General features: G+C 45.1%; 1 protein-coding gene and 1 long non-coding RNA gene across 2 annotated transcripts in view; one reads left to right on the top strand and one right to left on the bottom strand.

Moving 5' to 3' along the window:
- The window catches only part of NT5DC3 (5'-nucleotidase domain containing 3), a 71,197-nt gene that overhangs the window by 28,702 nt on the left and 19,429 nt on the right, over nt 1–23,066 (bottom strand). The window contains exons 2-4 of the mRNA XM_070454037.1: nt 11,865–12,049; nt 5,357–5,431; nt 4,836–4,891 (exon numbers count right to left, since the gene is read on the bottom strand). Of these exons, the coding sequence (XP_070310138.1) occupies nt 4,836–4,891; nt 5,357–5,431; nt 11,865–12,049 (316 nt within the window). The remainder of the gene's footprint in view (nt 1–4,835; nt 4,892–5,356; nt 5,432–11,864; nt 12,050–23,066) is intronic.
- On the top strand, nt 1,720–6,738 carry LOC110121844 (uncharacterized). Its single transcript, XR_002309052.2, has 2 exons — nt 1,720–1,863; nt 5,908–6,738. It is a non-coding gene; the product is annotated as an uncharacterized lncRNA (long non-coding RNA).

The following is a 23,066-nucleotide window of genomic DNA, read 5'->3' as shown; positions in this document are numbered from 1 at the left end:
ATGAACCCAGCTCCTCCGAACACAGGGAACAAACACTGGAATGTGAGCGGCCCAGATTCCACCCCTGCCTCTGGCGCCTGCGTGTGAGCAGGTGCTTTCACCTGCAACTTAATGGTCTCAGACTTCCTCCCCAGGAATCGCCTCCAGAGCCCTGTGAAGGGAAATGTCTGTCCCCCACTCCCTTCTCGAGAGGAGAAGGCACCCGAGAAACAGACTCCAGTGGTGAGGAAACCGCAGAATGAATGATGGCAATACCACACTATGCTATAATTCAGCTCAAATTTCAGTTCCTCATACAGCTTCTCACACAAAATCACTCAGTCAATATTAAAGTACATACAAAACATAATTTATATTTGGTATGTAACTTTAATGAAAACATCATCTCAGCCTCTTCCATTCTCCACTCCTCTTACTTTTAAAAATATCCAAGGGGAGTCACTTGTATTTTGCCTCCAATCTTGATTAACTTGAAACAACTACTGGCCTTTGAAAACAAAAAAGCACTGTGCTTCCCTTCCATCTTTGCTCCAGAAATCAGATAAGACACTGGGACTACACCAGCTCCTTCTAGACAGTGACCTTGGAAAACCACTCTGGCTAAAGCAGCAGCAGTAAGCAGTACACGCCCTGAAGGATCTAACACCTAGAAAGAGACTCAACACAGTAAAAAGGAACTCTGCCGGGTGAACTACCTTTCTTTCCCCACACCAGGGCCACACTGCCAGTCCTCCAGCAGCACTGCCGCCTCCAGGACACATTTCCAGGCATCTGGCCACACAAGCCACATCTTTAAGGTCCACATAACCAACTACCAGCTCAAAAGATGCACTGAACTCAGTGGGCCACAGTCAGCTGAATTCTGCTGCAGGCGGTACCCACAACATGCAGACCTGCTGGAGCCGGGCTCAGATGGACAGTCAACTGCACCTGAACGTGGCCTAAACCAAAGCTGAAGTCACAATGAAAATTACTTTACACACCCTGTGTGTTTATGAGAAATAATGGGTAGGAGCACAGATCTGAACGAGTCTACCCTGGGTTCAAATCCCAGCTTCCTCACCTGCTAAGGGATTACCTGGACAAGGAACAAGTAATTTAACCTCTTTGGGTCTTAGTGTCATTTTTTAAATGAGTGGCAAAACCAGTACCCACTTCCTGGTGCTGCTGAGAAGATTAAATGAGTTGCTATAAAGAGAACGGCACCCAGTGCACGGGAAGCGCCATCCAAGTTCCGCGCTATGGCTATGATGGGAACAACCCTAGCTTTTCACCAGATTCCTAAAGAGAACTTGAAATGCGGGTGCTGAACAGGCCTGAGGAGGGAAGTCAGTCTTCCCCTCGGCCCAGCAGTGCTCACTTGCACAGCCCACATGTAACCTGAAAGCCACCCAATGAAGGGGGATGCAAGGGCATGGGGCTCAGAAGGGAGCGAGGCTGAGGTGTGCACACCCTTCCCCTCCATTCACTCACTCATTACCCCTTCAGAGGGGAGAGAGGAGGAAAGGGACATTTTCCCAGGGGCCGCTAGTGGTAAAGAACCCACCTGCCAATGCAGGAGCTGTAAGAAACCCAGGTTTGATTCCTGGGTCGGGAAGATCCCCTGGAGGAGGAAATGGCAACCCACTCCAGTATCCTTGCCTGGAGAATCCCATGGACAGAGGAGTCTGGTAGGCTACAGTGCACAGTGTCACAAAGGGTCAGACATCAGTGAAGCAACTCGGCACGCATGCTGTCCCAAGCCTGCTCTAGTCCAAACAACCAGCCGCCCTGAGGTGGGTGTTGGAATCATGCCCATTTTAGAGAGCAATAAACCAAGGCTTTGAAACAGACGGTCAAGAACTGGCTCGAGGTCACACACAGGTGAGCAGCGGGGCTGGGGTTCACACTCAGGAAGTGTGACTCCGGAGTCACACACGCACCCCCACTGCCTCGGCCGCCACACCCCCGCTCAGCACTGAGGCCCCAGCCATCCTTCCAGGACCTCAACCTGAGCACTCCTTCCCCTTTAAATGCCTCAGTGGCTCCTCCGACCCGGCCCAATCCATACCCCCAACATAACAATTTATCTGGAGAAGAAGGAACAAGGTAATTAGGAGCCACAGGATGGTGTGGCCCAGAAGAGAGGAGAGAAAGACCATGTCAAGCTGAGAGGGTGAGGAAAGGCCTTGCCACCTGTCAGCCATGCAGAAGGACGAGTGAGATTTCAAGAAGCAGAGAGGAAGGAAAACCGCATCCTGGAAGAATGCCAGCCTGCACAGATGCAGAGCAGTGAAAAGGAGAACTCAGAGGAAAGGTATTTACCTGCTATTTGCACAAATCTGGCATCCACTCCCTCTGAGACTGGCTGAAACTGTTAGAAAGAAAAACCCCCTTTCTCCGCTTGACCTGGAGCTGAGGGTGGAAGCCTGGTACTGCCGGGGATCACCACGCGGAGGGGCCTGCTGTGAGCAAACCCAGACAGGAGGAGCGTCAAAAGACAGAAAGAGCACTGACAACAACCATTTGGGCTTCTGGAGCCAGCTACACCTGCAACCAGATCTGTCCCTGGACTACACCATTAGTGAGTCCAAACTGGGTTTTTGTTTAAGCCAGCTTGAGTTGTGTCTCAGCCACTTGCAACCAAGAGTTTTAACCAATCGAGGAAGTGAAAGAGCTGTGTATGGAAGAGGAGAAAGCTAAGGGTTTAGAGAAGGCTGATGGAATATTTAGGAGATCTGGGCTCTATTCCTTAGACAATGGGGAACTATCCAGGATTCAGAAGAGAGAAGGGGGTTGTTGAAGGCAATGCTTTAGGTAAATCAGTCTAGCAAAACATCCAGTCTGGGGGCTGTGCTGCAAAAAACCACAGGAGCCCAGGAGAGAAGGGGTAAGTGTCTGAGTCCAAGAGTGGATGGCAGAAACAGAGATGGAAGGACTGATTCGAAAGATCTGCTGAAGACTGCCAGTTAACTCTCAGACATTCAGAAACACTGCACATGGGCCAAGAGCACAGTCAGGAGCCAGACTGTCTGGGTCTGAATTCTACTTCTGTGTGGCCTTGGGCAAGTTACTTATTAACATCTTTGGGACCAATAGCAGTACCTACCTTATAAGATTATTTTGAGGATCAAATGAGCTAACTCAAAACCCTTACGGCAGTATCTGTTGCACTGCAAAACTCAACACTGTTGAGTTGCTATTTATTATTTACTACTATTATTATTTGCATCATCACTACCACCTCTTCTCCCTCTTGAAACACCACTAAAATGACAGTAAAAGAATAAACTGCTCAAAAGGTCAAAGGAAATGAGAGCAAAGACATCAGCACATAAGACATTTCAACATGTTTTTGGAAAAGTTGGTGAAAGGAGGCCCCTGACTTAACAACACTGAGAACAGAGTCTGCAATGGGACCCCAAAGACAGGAACTGATGAACCACCACAGATCCCCAGAAAGACTCAGCCATACGAGGCACCAGGAAGCTACTGCAGGATGTGCTCCAGCAAAATGAGGTAGTATAGTTAGAAAGAGGAAGAGATGAGAGCCAGGAAACAGAGAAAGTAGCAAATTGAAGTCCCTGGATGAGCAATCAGAGCAGATCAGAGTAGGAGGCGGTAGTCAAAAAAAAAGTGAGGGATTATGTAAAACATTTGAGTTGTGGGGAAATAAATGCCTGCTTGATATCTGTGAAGGAACATTTAGGAAAAAAACTAGATAGCTACATAGGAAACCAAGCAAATAAAAACTGAGATGATTATTAAACCGAGGAAAACCAAATGCTGCACAAGAAAGAAAACAATGCACTACTTGCTTAAGAATGAACACAATCTGTGGAATCATGATGCAAACAAGATGGTGAAGCAACCAGAGAGGGATCTTAGTGAGGTTAGGAAAATGAGGCTGGAGATGGGGCTGCATGTGTGGGAGGGCCAAGTCCTCAGTCCTCACAGCAGGGACAACGCCCAGAATTAATAAATTAGGAAACAGAAGTATGAGCACATTATTTAGGAACAGAAAGAAAATACCAAATATTTATACATATGTATAAATATTTATACATATGGTAAAGAACCTGCCTTCAATGTGGGAATCCTGGGTTTGATCCCTGGGTTGGGAAGATTCCCTGGAGAAGGGAAAGGCTACCCACTCCAGTATTCTTGCCTGGAGAATCCCACGGACAGAGGGAGCCTGGTGGGCTACAGTACATGGGGTCACAAACCACGACTGAGTGACTAATACTTTCACTTTCACATACCTATATATATACACACACACAAACCAGTCCTCAACAGCATCCCCAAATTCGAGAATTAGAAAAGGCAAAACCCTTTATTTCAGTTACAAAGATCTCCCACTGAGCTCAGTACTTCTACTAATTCTAATAAACAGGAGGAAAAGAGACAATGTCCAAACCATTCAACTATCATGGTGGGAACGACCCGCCCCGCCCCATCCTTCCCCACCTCCTCTGCAGGACCCTCACTCAGGGGCCAGCATCGTCTCTGGAGAGCTCGCCCTCCCCAGAGTCCTCCGAAGTGGCCCCTAATGGCCTGAGCACACGGCCACCCCAGCCCGGTCACTGGGGACTGCACTCACTGGTTTCCTCGTGTGGCTTCCCACCTACGCTCCAAGCCCATTGAGGACATCCTCACAAGCCAAACCATTAGCACCTAACGTGGCAGTGGCCCGATCAATGTTCCTGAAAGACGCAGCTTGCGGGTAAATGAATGAATGCTTTACAGATACACACTGCAGGGTCCCAACACTGAACAGTCAGGGAGTCTTGAAAGCCAAAGCAATCTGGTCACTTTAGGGGGAGGGGATTAAATTTACCTCCTCTTACTCTTACCTGTAGACCGTTCCCAGCTGGATATAATGAAAAGCATCAATCTTCATCAAGACCGCCTTCAAAAACACAAGCACACGCACAGGTAAATTAACGCACCACAAATTGCATACTTAATGAAAGTTCCAGGTGTCATTGTGAATCCTATCAACATTAAGTTGTCCTACACAAAGAAACACACTGTATGTTTTTGAAAGGTTTGCTTGCTAATTAAAGCACTGTGCAGCCCATTAAGGAAATGATCTGTCTGCAAAAAAAAAAGATGACAACCAGCTCCTCCTCAAAACATCAAAAATGACTATTTGGATATAAGTAGTATTGCCCAGTGGCTAAATGCATTCAGGCTCTTCCAATATACAGTCTCCTGAGAAAGACTTCATCCAAAAGTGTTTTGGATAATTTAGTTCTGCAGCCCCAGAGAATATAATTTCAAATCAATTTATGCATTCAGCAAAGAAAAGCACCAAGAATACATTTTATTCCTGATGTGCTAAACTGTAGAAAAACATGAGAATTACACCTACCCGCTGCACGTCATAATGCAGTCCACGAATTGCAAAGTTTGGGTCATATTCATACTTCCTGATTTCCACGGGATACTAAGAAGGAAGAGAGGAATTGGTTTCAGCTAACGACTTACGTAGTAAGGTCAAGGTCAAGACAGCATCCACACTTGGCCTTTGTTCAGAGCCTGAGGCGGCTGGTGCACCTGGGTAGGAAGCTGTGGTCAGAAGAGACAGACCACAGCTTGCCTCCTGCTTCAGGCCAAGCGCCTCCAGGCCACAGAGCCCCCTCCCCTTTATCTGCCCACACACAGGGAAGGCCTCAGTCCCCCAGCCTCCCAGGCCTTACCTGTTCTCACCTCAGCTGCAGGAATGCCTTAGCCATCGGTACAGCCTTCCTCCCCCTGGGGCCAGAGACACCCTGTCCCAGCACAGGATTCCCTGTTATGGCTCCAATGCCGGTTCAGAACACATGGCCTGGCTCCCCTGCTATTTTCTAGTCATAAACCTGTCCCTCCTAGTGCACAAAAATCCCAGCCCCTTCTTTATCCACTACTTTCCTCTCTCCCCAGATCTCAGAAGTAGAATCCCAGTGACCCCACTGGTAGCAGGCCCTACCATGCCCATTTGACAGAAGGGACCTCAGAGGCTTCGGATGAGACAAGCTGGCCCAGGCCACACAGCAGGGGTGTGGAGGGGCATGGGGTCAGGGTCTCCCCGCTGCCCCTGCGCTCAGAGTGTGGACCTACCAGCCAGAATATCCACTCCTGCGTCCAGGGAGGCTGTGTCCCCACGACCTCCCAGTCATGATGGAATCTGCTCATGTAAAGGCCGAGGCCACCATCAGCCAGCACGGCAGCCCCCCCGCGTGACTGCACTGCCATCTCCTCGTGCGCAGCCAAGGTCACGCGTGTGCAAGAACGCCTCCTGGAACCACCAGGCTGACCCACACGCAGGGAGTAATTCCAGCCAAGCTGCACGAAGCGCTGAGTCAAATGTCACATTTGGGCTCATTTATCTAACACCCTTCACGTGTGCCAAGAAATCACTCGATGCTATTTATTTCCACTCCTGGGCATTTCCAAGAATCCTGCACACCGTGTATGGTCGTTCATTTTTACTAACACACTTCACACACACAGACACACATACACGGAAACTCTGGTTGGGAACACCGTTAACAGTAACATCTGGTCGAGGAAGTCAAAGACGCTCCCATCAGCCAGGAAGTGACACATCTCTCCAATGACCTACAGCTAGATTTTCTGGACTCATATAGCTTAGAAAATGATCGCCAGCCAGAAAAACATGACTCACCCAGCGTGTCATGAAAATGACTGGTGTCCCTGACAGCAGAAGAACTATAAACAATAAAAGACCTTTACTTGGGGTTTTATTAAAAATCTTCTGATTTGGGCGTCATCTGGGTTTCCTTCAGTCCCTGGATTTGTTCTCGTTCTGAGTGCAATCTGGACAGGCTAGTGTGTGCAGGCAGAGATCAAAGTTTCCCCTTAGACTGCTACAGAACTGTACTTCACAGCTTCAAGTAAAGTTAACACTAAAATGCTGCAGAGAAACTTCCATGTGCATAATTCCTAAATTCAGCAGGCGGTCCACATGCCCCCCCTTCCTGGATAATCAATCACGGAGCTTTGGACAGAGCTGCGAACCTCCACATTACAACACTGCCTGTGAGTTATAAATATGATACGTCTGCTTTTCAGAGGTTTCAGTTTGATATTTAAAGTAACCTGAACTATGAGTCTAGTTAGAAGAGAGCAAAAGCGTATAGAAATAAAGTTCTCCAAAGTCCACACAGAACATGAAGCCAGGACAGAACAACCTGCATCATGATACTCTCTTAACAGGTGGAATTCAACGAGTATGTCAAGTGTTCACAGAGCACGTACTTTGTGCCAAGGCCTGGGAATGCAGTCGTGAACAAAACTGACACCATCAGGACTTCCCTTGCGGTCCAGTGGACAAGACTCTGAGCTTCTGCTGAAGAGGGCATGGGTTCGATCCCTGGTCAGGGAACTAAGATCCTGTATGCTGTGCGGCATGGCCAAAAAAACTAAAACAACAACATCAAAAAGAAAAAAGAAAAAAAAACTGACACCATCTCTGCCCCTAAGAAGTTTCCACCCTATGGTGGGCAGGCAAAACAAATCAACACTTGTACAGTGCTTCAGAGTGGTAAGTACTACAGAAAGAATGCACTAAAAGGGTTTGGAAATCTGGGCGGGGGGGTGGGGGGGGAACGACTAAAGAGCAAGGCTTCGGGCTACCTGGAGCCAGGCAGGACGTTCCACCAGAGCAACTGGCAAGCACAGAGGTCCAAAGGTAGGAGCGTGTGTGGCGGTTCAAGGAGCAGCCAGGTGGCGGGTGTGGGAGGAGCACAGTGAGGGCGGGCGGGAGGAGGCGAGGTGGGTGAGGAAGCTGGGGGTCCAGGAGCACTGGAGGCCTTCAGTGTCACTCCAAGTGTGATGGGAAGGCTCGAGGAGATTCTGAGTCCAAAAGTGAGGTGACTGGTGCTTAAAGGCTCACTCTTGCTGCCAAAAGGAGGACAGATGAAGGGGCAAGAATGGAAGCAAGGGGCCTAGCCTAAGGCTACTGCACCATCAGGTGGGAGGTGATGGTGGCATGGACCAGGGCGGAGGCAGCGCGGGAGGTGAGAAGTGGATGGAGGCAGGACATGTTTCAATTGAATACCTTCTGAATGAGTGAAAGGAGAGCTCACAGCTGCAGAGACGGACTTCCTCTCACACAGCGCAGCACCCGAAGGGAGATTAAGACTCACCCCTGGTTCGGGAAGATCCCACGTGCCATGGAGCCACTAGACGCGGGAGCCACAACTACTGAAGCCTACACGCTAGCGTCTGCGCTCCACAACAAGAGAAGTCACCGCAATGGGAAGCCTGCATACCACAACGAAGAGCAGCCCCGACCCCGCTCACCGCAGTGACAAACAGCCTGCATGCAGCAACGAAGACCCACCACAGCCGAAAAGATAAATCCATCTTTTAAAAAAAGCTCCCACTCTCTTTTAACAAAAGAAGAGAGAATGGATAATTATGAAGAGGCCGGAACATTTACATCTGCTTTTAGGGAAGATGCTAAATTGCAAACTTGCTGCTCTATTACTATGCATCTCAAAAGCAGCTGTCTCTCATCTTCTCAAGTACTTTAGGTCTTTGGCAGAAAAAAAAAAAATGGAACCAAACTCAGTGCTTCCAACAGCATCGTGGAAAAATCATTTTCAGATCCAAAACCAGAAAAAAATTTGCATAAGCATAATTGCCTCTATTAATATGTCTGATATAATTAGTGTTAGGACATACTTCTTTTATCAAAGCAACAAACAGACATAATGGGAATGAAATTTCAACTATCTTAAATCAAGAAGCTTTTCTAATCAGAAGGAGTATACCTTTCTTTCCCTTATTTCATCTCTCTTTGCCCTCAAATTTCATAAATTTTTAATCCTCATGAATATTTTATTTTCATCTGAACAATAAACCCATAGGATAGAAAGAAAAGGTGTTACTAATCCCACAAGGGGCAATGTGAACAGAAGACAGCATCTGTGCCTTGCAAATAGACAGACTGAAGTTCAAATTCGAGGACTTCCCTGGTGGCCCAGTGGTTAAGACTCCACCCTTCGGGAGGTGGGGATCGGAATGGGGAACACATGTAAATCCATGGCTGATTCATGTCAATGTATGGCAAAAACCACTACAATTAAAAAAAAAAAAAATTTACTCATTTAAAAAAGAAAAAAAGACTCCACCCTTCCAATGCAGGGGGCACAGATTTGATCCCTGGTTGGGGAACTAAGATTCTACAGGCCATGTGGTTTGGCCAAGAAATAAAAAATAAATATTTTTTTTTTAATTTCAAATTCTGGTTCTGCCTTCTTTCTTGTCTTGTGGCTTTGAACTACTAGCTGAACTTGGTAAGTCTCACTTTGCTCAACTATAAAACAGAGACACACTCTATCTGCAGGGCTGTCACGCGGATTAGCAATAATAGTAGTAACAGCTAATAACAGTAGTAATAGCTAACCTTTATTGAGCGTTTTCTATGTGCCAGGCACTTCACATAAATCAACTCCTTTAATTATGACAATAACGTTGTGAGGAAAGTACTACTGCTGTGCCCATTTCACAGAGGACAATACTGAGGCCCAGAAGCATTAAGTCTGTTACTCAAGATTACCTAAAGGATAAAGCCTGTGCTTTCAGCACTCAGCAGACAATGAACAGATGGTGCTGTTAGCATAATGACTTCCATTTTATAAGTAATATCACAGCAATGATATTTTATTTTTTAAATAAGTTTTATAAGTAATGTCACAGCAAACACTGCAGACGACCTGGAATTCAAACGCCAGCTGCAGTGCAAGACCCCTTCCGCTCGCTCTCCAGCAGGGTGATGGGGAGACGGTGGGGTAAGCTGGCAGACGGGAGAGCAGGGGCAGGACCACCTTGCGCTTAACCTGCTGCCATCCTCAAAGTCAGGGGAGAGGTCCGCAGGTCAGACCGAAGAGAAGTGAGGCTCCTGAACAAATGGAGACATGCAGCTGGACGGAGAGGGGCTAGAGGAGTTTACCTCTGATCAAGTGGCAGTAACTACAGAGAGCTTGGTGGCTGAAGGGAGTGGTACTGTGGGCAAGCACCACTCCTGCATTGTGAATAAGGACAGGCGAGTTTCTTATTAAACCCACTAACAGCCAAAAGCTGAGGGGAATCAGGAAATACACTGATTCAAATAGCAAGGACCCAAAACTTCTGGACCCTTTAACAACATTACTGAAGGTCTGCTATCCAGAACCAGGAAGCTGATGGTCACCCCCTGTCCCACACTAGTCAGACCCCACCTGCAGGAGCAGCTTCAATTCGGAGCCTCATACTGAGGGGGGTAAACCAGAGCACACAGAAAATGATGAAAGAGACTAGAAAGAAGGCCAAAGGGGAATGGCTGGGAAAAGCAGGAATAATCCAACTGGGAAAAGAGAAGACCTGGAGGGCTTAACGGCCCAGCATGACATCCAGCCCGTGACTCAGACAGTCGAGGAGAAAACATTCGTGTTCATGATTTAGGTTTCTAGGCTACTCATGTCCACCCTTGCTCTCCCCCAGCCCACCTCTGTGGATAAACTCCTTCCAGACTCCACTGAAATATCACCGTCTCGGTTGTTTCCTCAGGCAGGAAGAATTCCTGCAGAGAAATTCCCTCAGGCAGAGAAAACGGTTCAAGCCACCCTCCACACAGGTCTCGCTCTCTGTTCAGATGTCTGCAGGGCTCCACCAGGTGGAGGCTCCATAATTTACCTGCCCACAGGACAGACACCTCCACTAGACTCCTGGCTCTCCAAGGGTAGCACCTGGGTCCTACTCGCCTTCATCCTGCCTGCTTCCGTGACAGCTTAGCACAGAAGAGGCACTGAGTAAAGGATGAAGGAATGTGGGAAGGGATAAGTGAAGGAAAAAGACGGTATCAGTGGAAGGATCTCCCCAAGCTCAGAACACCTCTGGGACTGATGCACTCCAGTCACCTCTCTTGGAATGCTATGCGGGGTTTTCAAAGGGCACTGGTCAGACGACCTCTGAAGATGCTTCTCATCCTGGCTCCTGAAATGTACTCCAACTAGACTAGAGAAAACCACAGTCAGTTTAGAGTGTTTCTTTCTTCTTCTTTATTCTAAGCTCTCAGCAATACTATGCATCAGAAGACATTCAAATATTCCTTATCCAAGAATGCAACTAGGTTCAGTGATGAGGGCAAAACACTGCCCATGATTTGAAGAATTCCTTCTAACCAGAAATTAACAGGCTGCCCCTTCATCAGACTTTGGGAGGACCTTACCTATGTTACTTGCTCTGTGGGACAGCATAGTGCAAACGAGCATGGCTGAATCTCCACTAATGAGTAACTTGGGACAGTCTTCTACCAGAGACATCTAAAGATTTTTTTAAACATACAACTACCTTCCAGGTACAAAGTTTCATTCAGGCAAGATAAATAAGTTCTGGAGATTTATTATATAGCATAGTACCTATAGCTAACAATATTGTATACTATACTTGAAATTTGCTAAATGGGTGGATCTTAAGTTAAGCATTCTTACCACACACACATGCATACACCCAACAATAACAATAAAGGGAGCAGGAGGAAACTTAGGTAAGTGATGGATAGTTTATGACCTTGATGGTGGTTTCATACACTTATCCCAAAACTCAATGAGCTTTATATATATATGTGTGTGTGTGTGTGTGTGTGTGTGTGTGGTGTATATATATATGTAAATATATATATATATAGCTTTTCACATGTCAATCATAACTCAAAAAAGTATTTTTTTTAAAAGACTATTTTCCAGACAGTCATTTGGAATGGAACCACGTCTGCTCACACATTCAGCAACAATTTACTAAGTGACATCTACTGTGCTGGCTGAGGTCGGGTCAGCTCAATCCCCACGGGAGGACGGCGGGGGGGCGACTGGAAGTCCCTGTGGTCTTACCCGGTGTTCGTTGATGAGAAGGTCCCGAGCAGCATTAAATATCAGTGTGTGAAGGTGTTTTGAATAAAACACCAAGGTGTAGTCATAATCAAAGCCATAGATTTCAATGTCTGACAGGCTCATCTCATTGTTTGAGAAGATGGCATCTGGGTTTAACAAGTTGCTCATAATTGAAGGAACCAGTTCTAGAAGTAAAGGAGGAAAAAAGACATTATACCCCATGATAAATAAAGGTTAGCATAACAAAATGAGTAAACAAAATGAGTAAATTAAAGCACAAGAGTAATCAGCTTTACCTTGAAAACATGATGCTAAGTGGAAGAAGCCAGTCACAAAGAGTCGCATATTATAGGATTCAATTTAAATGAAATGTCTAGAATAGGCAAACCCCTTGAGACAGAAACTAGATTAAGTGGTTGCCTAGAACTGGCAGGATGGAGAGAAACAGACTGAATGCTAATGGGCATAGAGTTTCTTTGGGGGGTGATGAAAATGTTTTAAAGTTGATTGTGGTGATGGCTGAACAGTTGTTTTGATGATACTAAAACCCACTGAATGAGAAACTAAGAGAGTAAATTGTATGCGAGGTACACAACATCCTAATGACTGTTATAAAAAATAATTTGCTTCGACATCACAAAAAGATTTTTCTTTAGAAAACAACATATGCCTGTTATAGATTTTAGAAGATAGAGAACCATGTAGATAATTAAGTATCACTCATCATACATCATCCAGAAAAAAAAACTGTATGTATTTGCTACCAATATTGTTCTATGTATATAGGTACATAGTTGACCTCACATTGTACACACATCTTTGTATTCCACTCTAATATTCTATCATAATGTGTTCTATCGTTACAGAGTTTCTGAGAATATAACTTTAAATCATCATATATGATTGATATATTGCGCCAAATCAGCTTTTTACTCATACACATTTATGACTTTTCCTATTTAAGAAACAAAACAAAAGCAAAAAAAAAACAAACCTCACAGTAATAAGTACCTTCAGATGTTCACCTTTGCCTTTCTGGTGATTTCCTCCAGACAGATTATTAGAAATGTAATTAACCCCAGGATATCATCAGGGTACCCTGGATTCAATGTTAGTTTCGAGTTCCTGTTTCAAGCAGTTCTATTTGTAAGGATTGCTATTTCATGACTTCTATTCTGTCTTGAAGGTTTTCCAAAAACTCATCTTATCATACAACTTTCATGAGTTCACCACACCCTTTTAAAAATCTAAGATGCAATATGGGAGGTCAGTGATTTTATTTTCCAACATTCCAAACATTTTGCTATTTTTCCATTGCAGGAATCATTTCACCACTGTGAGTACCGGGTGGGAGGTGTGAGTGGGTGTGTACTCAGTCGCTTAGTCATGTCTGACTCTTTGCAACCCCCTGGACTATACGCCAGGCTTCTTTGTCCATGGGATTCTCCAGGCAAGAATACTGGAGTGGGTTGCCACTTCCTTCTCCAGGGGGTCTTCCCGACCCAGGGATTGAACTTGTGTTAGCAACATTGACAGGTGGATTCCTTACAAGTGAGCCATCTGGAAAGACTATTTCATCATTATTTCTCAATTATTCCCACCCATGATTTTTAATTTGCCTGCCAATGCAGGAGACATGCGTTCGATCCCTGGGTTGGGAGGATTCCCTGGAGAAGGAAATGGCAACCCACCCCAGTATTCTAGGTTGGAAAATTCCATAGACAGAGGAGCCTGAGGACTGGTCCATGGGGTCACAGCATCAGACACAACTGAGCAACTGAGTGTGCACATACACAAGAAAACAAGAGAATGACAGGAACTTGGCCAAGATATTGCAAAAGTAAAAGAAATTATCACTACAACATCACCCTTCAGTTTCCTCATTGCCCTGCCTGAAGTATCGCATCATTTTCAGGAAAGTATATCAAAGAAGTCTGAAGATACCATCTTTGCAGTCATTTCCTTAGCTTTCATGAAACACAGTTGAGAATTCACTGTGTGGAATTCTATTTTCCACCCAGAGTGGCAAAAAGCATCAACCTGTCAGAAGAAGGCATGTCACAATTATCAGATGAGTCAAAAGATGAACACAAAGATACAGAAAGCAACTCTCTAGAGTCTAGTAATGATGGAGAAATTAATCACGTAAGTGAAACAGACTATGAGTCTTCAATAACCACATCCCAGATGAAATTTAGGATCAGGGGCTGCATACTATATTTTTAAAGACAAGGAAATATAATATTGTCATCCAGTCATTTCACAAGTAGTCATTTAACACAAAGAACCTCCTCATGCAACATTCTGTGACAAGAACACAGACCATCCCATTTTACTAAAAGGATATGGCACAGCATTCTCTCACTTTTTATAATGCTTGTGCACCAAAAATTTACCTGAAGCAGTTCATCAATAGACAAATGCTGACGGCAGGTGACTTCATGGAAATAGGTACAAAACCACCACAAAAACACATGCACACAGAAATAGGTACAAAACCACCACAAAAACACATGCACACAGAAAGTGAACTGTCCACATCTTATGAATGAAATTGAACTGTGTGTATTCTACTACTCTTTACATTAATAAGAACCACCTCTGACTCCATCATAAGAGCTAACACTTACTAAGGTCTTATTTTTATTAAGATCTTAACCATGTATTAGGGGCTTCCCTGGTAGCTCAGATAACAAAGAATCTGCCTGCAATGTGGGAGACCTGGGTTCGATCCCTGGGTTGGGAAGATTCCTTGGAGAAGGTGATGGCAACCCACTCCAGTATTCTTGCCTGGAGGATCCCACAGATAGAGGCACCTGGCGGCTACAGTCCAACAGATCGCAAAGAGTTGGACATGACTGAGCGACTTTTCTTTCTTTTTCTTCTTACCATGTATTACATACTCAGAAGCACTTTGTATCACCTCATTTAATCCTTATGACAACCTTAGCAAGCAAAAGCTCTTATCATCCCCATCTGATGTAAGAAAACATTAGAGACACACAGAAATAATACAATTTACTGAAGGACAGACAACCACTAAATGGCAGAGGTAGGCTTTGAACCTGGGAAGTCTGGCTTCAGAATCTACACTCTTGATGCTCCTCTGCAAGATTAGGGGAGTCAACAAGCATCTGAGAAGCAAGTATTTATTTTCTAAATAAAAGGGAGCCAATCTTTCTTCATTTTAATGCTTACTATAGAGTCTACAGTGTTCCCTCCTTCCCTCTGCTCCCTTTTTTCTCACACTATCCACTTCTAAAGAGCCACCTGAAATACCCAAGAAGTATCACTTTAACAGGGTGACAACTCTAATTAGGGGACCATATGAGCCACAATGACATATTCTGAGCATTTCAGAAGGCTCCTTATACCTGTGGGGTTGGATCCCATTGAGAACCTAACAGAAGCCGTGGAATTCTCTCCCCACAGAAAAACACAAACACAAACCTTATGGAAAACTTCAAACTTCTTGACTCCAAAGCCTATTCATGGTCACCAAGTAAGATGCCACATTACACTAACTTTAAAACCAAGCCTTCACATCCCCACACAGCATATCCAGGCCAAAGACAGCAAATGAAGGAATGAACAAAAGAATTAATTTCTCTCCCATTGATAACCTAGATATGACCGAGTCTACTGAAAATCAAGCAGTCAAGATTCAACAACGATTCCATTTCTTCATTAGATTCTTTTGTCAAAAATCAATGAGATAATAACCTTGGTCTTGTTTTTCTTTTCTACAAATAAGATTCATCTGAAGATAGGAAACACATTTTAAGAAACTTGAAGGCAGACAGTTCACAGGAACTAGTCCTGAGGAAGGGAGAAGCCAGTGGCTCTTCAGCATCCAACGTCGAAGAGCATCTGGCCTCACATTATCAACAGGTCACTGCCCAGGATGTCACTTTCCGAATAGGACCACATAGCACTGTCCGAACGAAGTAAGTGAAGAGGGATCACTTACAGAATGACCAGAAGCTCCTCTTTCACAAATGACCTTTCCAAGGGAAATTCTCACAGCCTGCTGCCATTAGAAGTTTCCATTTAGACCTGGTGCTGGCAGGAAAGTCTCTGTCCCTTTCTGCTACCTGAGAAGAGTATGTGAGGCCCTCAAGGAAACACAACTATGTTGGAACACGGTGCTGACAGTCAGCACATCTCCAGGGGCTGCCCAGGAATGAATTCTCCACTGGCGGGAAAGCCCGCGGTGCATCCATCACATGAACATCACCAGAAAGCGTGTGTGTTTAATTAGTCATCACTTGAAACAAACACCAGGAACATCAGTAGCTTAAAAGGAGCTCAACACCCCATGCAACCACTTCAAGAAAGTGCTTAGAATTAATGTAAGTCATTACAAGGCAAAAGAAAAGAACACCAACCACTCAGACAGAGACAAACAATCTGTCTAAACTGTGGACTCCAAATATAAACAGAAGGGCCTTTGACTAGTCAGTTACGTACTTGCCCAAAGCAGAGACAAGAGTGGAGAGAGCAAATTTAGAGACCAAATTCCTTTTGAACTCAATGGATGACGACACAGTGAGGACAAAGACGTGGAGAGACAGTTCTGTCACTCTGCCCAAAGCTCCAGCCATAGCTGGGTCCCCAGGGAGCCACCCTGAGCCGGGAGGTGACCGCCTTTCCCCAGGCAGGGCGGCAAGCTGGGCACCCCCTGCACACTCACAGGTTACCCACTTGCTCATCCCATGGAGCGCTGGGACAACCAGCAGACCACCTACAGGCATCATCTGTGAGCTTTCTGAGACTCTGTCTTTGCTTATTTTTATGCTGGTAAAATATGCATAACATAAAATTTACAATTTGAACCATTTTAAGCGTACAGCACAGCGACACTAAGGTGATTCACACTGCTGGGAGACCATCACCACCATCCTTCTCCAGAGCTCTTTCCTCTTGCAAAACTGAAACTCCACGCCCGTTCCACACTAGCTCCCCATTCTTCCTCCCCCAGCCCCTGGCAATCACTGTTCCACATTCTGTCTCTAGGAATGTGACTCATATACGGAGAATCCTAGAGCAGCTGTCTTTTGGGGCTGGCTTATTTTATTTAGCATAATATCTTCAAGAATCATTCATGTTGGGGCATGGGTCAGAAGTTCACTCCTTTTTAAGCCTAGGTAATATTCCATTTTATGTCTATACACATTTTGCTTATCCATTCACCCACCAAAGGACATTTAGACTGCTTCCACCCACTGGCTATTGTGAATAATGCTGCTATGCACATGTGTGGTCAAATATCTCTTTGAGCCCCTGCTTTCACTTCTTGAGGGTATATATCCAGAAGTGGAATTGCTGGCATATGGTAAATGGGATTGTAATTTTTTTGAGGAACCATCATACTGTCTTCCACAGCCACTGCACCATTTTCTGTTGTTTGGGGTCCTGGTTTTCTCCTTTGTAAGATCACCACAGAAAAATTCCTTCCTTGCCTTAATTTTATCTTTACTACTGACAGAGAAAATGAATGAAATCAGAACTTAGGTACAGACTCAGACATTTTCCACCTGTTTAAGGAAATATTGTTAAACTGTGTAAATATCTAAGTTTGGGAAATACAATCTTTGCCAAGTACGTCATAATGGCACTTTTCTGAACCCTGTGATGTTCAGAAATGCACGAAGACTCTTCTTAAAAGTCTCCAGTCTAACAGAGCAGCGCATGGGGACAGCGCTGAGTAGAAATCTATGGCCTGAGTCACATCAAGAAACACTCATAATGTCCTCAGAAAGGCAACAGGACTGTCCCTCAGCCCTTGGGGACACAACCCTGGGAAGCTCTGAAGGGATCCACTCCCTGTTCTCAGCACCATCCCAGGAACAAGTCAGATAAAATCAGGAGGAGGGGCGTAAGGGATGAGCTGAAACAACGGAGGTCCTCGAGGGAGCCTGTGGTGGGCAGGGACAGGGTGCCCTGGCCTTCTGGGCCGCCCGATGTGGCCGGGCCACCTCGCGCTCACTCACATTCTCTCCTTCCAGGCACTTGGGGATTACAACCCTCTCTTCACCCCTCATCCTGGCCACCCACTTCTGCTCTGGCCAACGGGCTGTGGGCAGAAGGAAGAACCATCACCTCCAGACCACCGCACACGCCGTCCCCCGCTCTATCACAGAATCGTTAAGGACGCTTCCGTGACACATGCCACAGGGGACGGAGGAGACCAACAAGCTGGCAGGCCAGGCCACCGCATGCAGCACAACTGCCCTGCAGAGGAGCCCGAGGCTCCAGAAGACAGTGCAGGAGAGAGAAATAAACTGTGGTTCTAGGTGCCTGTATTCAGCCACTGAGATTTCTGGTGTCTGGCCACTGCGCACAGCTCAGCCTAATCTCACTGATGCACCTTCTGTTTCTCCAGTACACTCGATTTTTCTGAGAAGCTACCCCACCCCAGCATTCAGACTGTGTGGTCTTGGGGAAGTTCTGTTCCTGACTCCAAGAGGAAACACGTGATCCAGACCTGGTCAAGAATAGGAACCCCAGAATCACCAACATGCATTCATCTGGGACAGCCACAGAACACCCTCTAGCCAAACATCTTCATATGTCCCCTGAAGCCACAGGGAACCAACTGAGTCCAATCAAGAAAATTTCTGAATTTATAAGGGAATTTCAAGAAAGAAACATTCGTTTTTCCCAAACATGGACCTAAGAGGATATGAATCTGGAGACATGAGGGGGTCACCTCTAGGAACCTAAAAAAGAGGCCAGTGGGGAAGACAGCAAGGTCGACACAGAGAGAAGCCAGCCACATCATCTGAACATGGAGCAAGTCATGCTCGAAGCTGCACCAACCCACAAAACCTCTCTCCAAGTTTCCCTGGAATTAAATCAGTGTGGGGGAGGGGCCAAGATGGCGGAGGAATAGGACGGAGAGACCACTTTCTCCCCTACAAATTCATCGAAAGAACATTTGAACGCTGAGCAAATTTCACAAAACAACTTCTGATCGCTAGCAGAGGACATCAGGCGCCCAGAAAAGCAGCCCATTGTCTTTGAAGGGAGGTAGGACAAAATATAAAAGATAAAAAGGGAGTCAAAAGAGCTACGGACGGAGACCCGTCCCGGGAAGGGAGTCTTAATAGAGGAAGTTTCCAATCACCAGGAAACCCTCTCACTGGCGGGACTGGGGGAAGTTTTCGGCATTCTAACTGGGAGGAAAAATTAAACAAGGCCCACAGATTACGTGCCTAAAAGCAACTCCCAGCAGAAAAGTACCCCAGACGCCCGTACCCGCCAGCAACAAGCGGGGCGGAACGGAGAGGAGCGGGCGGCATTGCTTAGGGTGAGGTCCGGCCCGAAGACCCTGAGAGAAATCGGAGGGAGCTTTTTTAAACTGTGGGATAGCAAGGGTCAAAATTAACCGGCCCGAACACACTGCCGGCGGTTCGCAAAACAAAGGGACTGAGAAACTCCAGAGAAGAGCAGGCCCATCCCCGCTGGAGGTAGGAGGCAGGGGGGAGGGGAAAAGGGCAAACTCAGCCCCTGAGAAGCCACCCCCTCCCACACTGCAAACAGGCCTCCGGGTTCTAGCTAAAGACTTCCTGAGACCCGACTGGCGGTGCGTGCTGGGGCCGCGGAGGGAAAAAGTGCGCCGTACCCGGGGAGATTGCGCCCAAGCCTCTGGCTGCCTGAACTGCTCAGGCCCCGGGAAAGGCACAAAACACAGGCGCAACTGAATCTGCGCTTTCGTGGAGTACCCGAAGACTGGAACCGCACTCAACGCAGGGCCCGCTCCATATAGAGCAGCCGGGAGCCTGAGCAGTGTAGACGGCGAAAGCACAGACACCCGTGAGCGGGGCAAACCCAGTGTGGCCGGAACACGGTGAGCGCTATCCACACAGAGCGGTATCTGTCTGCAGCGCCCCACCCTCCCCTGCAGCAGGACTGAACTGAACTAGCGAACCTAAATAAGAGATCACCTCCGCCCGCCTGTGTCAGGGCGGAAATTAGACACCGAAGAGACGGCAAACAGAAGCCAAATAAACAAAGGGAACCGCTTCAGAAAGGACCGGTGCAACAGATTAAAATCCCTGAAGGTAACACCGACTACACAGGACGGGGCCTATAGATATCAAGAAGTGTAAGCTGGAAAGAGGAGCTATCTGAAATTGAACTGAACCTACACAGACCGCAACAACTCCAGAGAAGTTCCTAGATATATATGTATATATTTTTTTAATTAAAAAAAAATTTTTTTCTTTCCTTTTTTTTAATTTTTTCTCTTTTATTTTCTTTTAAAATTCCCTATTACTCCCCCATTACTCCTCAACTTTCATTTTCATATATTTTTACGATTTTTTTAATTAGGGAAAAAAAAATTTTTTTTTCTTTTTCTTGTTTTTCTCTCCTATTTCCTTTTAAAGTCCTCTAATACTCCTCTATTATTCCTTAATTTTCATTTCACTATAACCTTGCCAAAAAAAGAGAGAGAGAGAAACCCTATTTTTAAACCGAACTTCATATACATTTCTAAATTTTTTGTGTGTTTTTGTTTTTAAATATTGTATTTCAAAGAGTCTAACCTCTACACTAGATTTTTAATCTTTGTTTTTCAGTATGTGCTATAAATTTTGGACATTTAAGAATCCAATATTCAGTTCCCATTTCTATTCAGGAGTGTGGTGATTACTCTCCCACTTTTGACTCTCTGTTTTCTACCTCAGAACACCTCTATTTCCTCCTTTCCCCTTCTCTTCCCAATCCAATTCTGTGCATCTTTGTGGGTGTCTGGGCTACGGAGAACACTTTGGGAACAGATAACTGCGTAGATCTGTCTCTCTCCTCTTGAGTCCCCTTTTTCTCCTCCCGCTCACCTCTATCTCCTTCCTCCCTCTCCTATTCTTCATGTAACTCTGTGAACCTCTCTGGTTGTCTCTCACGGTGGAGAATCTTTTCACCATTAACCTAGAAGTTTTATTATCAGTACTGTATAGTTGGAGAAGTCTGGAGACTATTGGAAGAGTAAAACTGAAATCCAGAGGCAGGAGACTTAAGCCCAAAACCTGAGAAAACCACAAAACTCCTGACTACATGGAACATTAAGGAATAAGAGACCATCCAAAAGCCTCCATACCTACACCAAAACCAACCACCACCCAAGAGCCGATAAGCTCCAGTACAAGACATACCACGCAAATTCTTTTAACAACGCAGGAACATAGACCTGAGTGTCAACATACAGGCTGTCCAAAGTCACACCTGACACATAGACCCATCGCAAAACTCATTACTGGACACTCCATTGCACTCCAGAGAGAAGAAATCCAATTCCACGCACCAGAATGCTGACACAAGCTTCCCTAACCAGGAAACCTTGACAAACCAATCGTCCAACCCCACCCACTGGGTGAAACCTCCACAATAAAAAGGAACCTCAGACCACAAGAATACAGAAAGCCCACTTCAGACACAGCAATCTAAACAAGATGAAAAGGCAGAGAAATACCCAACAGGTAAAGGAACATGAAAAAAACCCACCAAGTCAAACAAAAGAGGAGGAAATAGGGAATCTACCTGAAAAAGAATTTAGAATAATGATAATAAAAATGATCCAAAATCTTGAAAACAAAATGGAGTTACAAATAAATAGCCTGGAGACAAAGATTGAGAAGATGCAAGAAATGTTTAACAAGGACCTAGAAGAAATTAAAAAAAGTCAATTAAAAATTAATAATGAAATAAATGAGATCAAAAACACTCTGGAGGGAACCATGAGTAGAATAACAGAGACAGAAGATAGGATAAGTGAGTTAGAAGATAAAATGGTGGAAATAAATGAAGCAGAGAGGAAAAAAGAAAAAAGAATCAAAAGAAATGAGGACAACCTCAGGGACCTCTGGGACAATGTCAAACGCCCCAACATTCGAATCATAGGAGTCCCAGAAGAAGAAGACAAAAAGAAAGGCCATGAGAAGATACTCGAGGAGATAATAGCTGAAAACTTCCCTAAAATGGGGAAGGAAATAGCCACCCAAGTCCAAGAAACCCAGAGAGTCCCAAACAGGATAAACCCAAGGCGAAACACCCCAAGACACATATTAATTAAATTAACAAAGATCAAACACAAAGAACAAATATTAAAAGCAGCAAGGGAGAAACAACAAATAACACACAAAGGGATTCCCATAAGGATAACAGCTGATCTATCAATAGAAACCCTTCAGGCCAGAAGGGAATGGCAGGACATACTTAAAGTAATGAAAGAGAATAACCTACAACCTAGATTACTCTACCCAGCAAGGATCTCATTCAGATATGAAGGAGAACTCAAAAGCTTTAGAGACAAGCAAAAGCTGAGAGAATTCAGCACCACCAAACCAGCTCTTCAACAAATACTAAAGGATCTTCTCTAGACAGGAAACACAGAAAGGTGGTATAAACGTGAGCCCCAAACAACAAAATAAATGGCAACGGGACCATACCTTTCAATAATTACCTTAAATGTAAATGCGTTGAATGCCCCAACCAAAAGACAAAGGCTGGCTGAATGGATACAAAAGCAAGACCCCTATATATGCTGTCTACAAGAGACCCACCTCAAAACAAGGGACACATACAGACTAAAAGTGAAGGGCTGGAAAAAAATATTCCACGCAAACGGAGACCAAAAGAAAGCAGGAGTCGCAATACTCATATCAGATAAAATAGACTTTCAAATAAAGGCTGTGAAAAGAGACAAAGATGGACACTACATAATGATCAAAGGATCAATCCAAGAAGAAGATGTAACAATTATAAATATATATGCACCCAACATAGGAGCACTGCAATATGTAAGGCAAACGCTAACGAGTATGAAACAGGAAATTAATAGTAACACAATAATAGTAGGAGACTTTAATACCCCACTCACAACTATGGATAGATCAACTAAACAGAAAATGAACAAGGAAACACAAACTTTAAAGGACACAATGGACCAGCTAGACCTAATTGACATCTATAGGACGTTTCACCCCAAATCAATCAACTTCACCTTTTTCTCAAGTGCACACGGAACCTTCTCCAGAATAGATCACATCCTGGGCCATAAATCTAGTCTTGGTAAATTCAAAAAGATTGAAATCATTCCAGTCATCTTTTCTGACCACAGTGCAGTAAGATTAGATCTCAATTACAGGAAAAAAACTATTAAAAATTCAAACATATGGAGGCTAAACAACACGCTTCTGA

The sequence above is a fragment of the Odocoileus virginianus genome, chromosome 23, assembly GCF_023699985.2.
Source record: "Odocoileus virginianus isolate 20LAN1187 ecotype Illinois chromosome 23, Ovbor_1.2, whole genome shotgun sequence".
NCBI classification, from domain to species: domain Eukaryota; kingdom Metazoa; phylum Chordata; class Mammalia; order Artiodactyla; family Cervidae; genus Odocoileus; species Odocoileus virginianus.
Note: the sequence above shows the minus strand (reverse complement) of the source record. Positions and strands in the feature narration are given on the sequence as shown.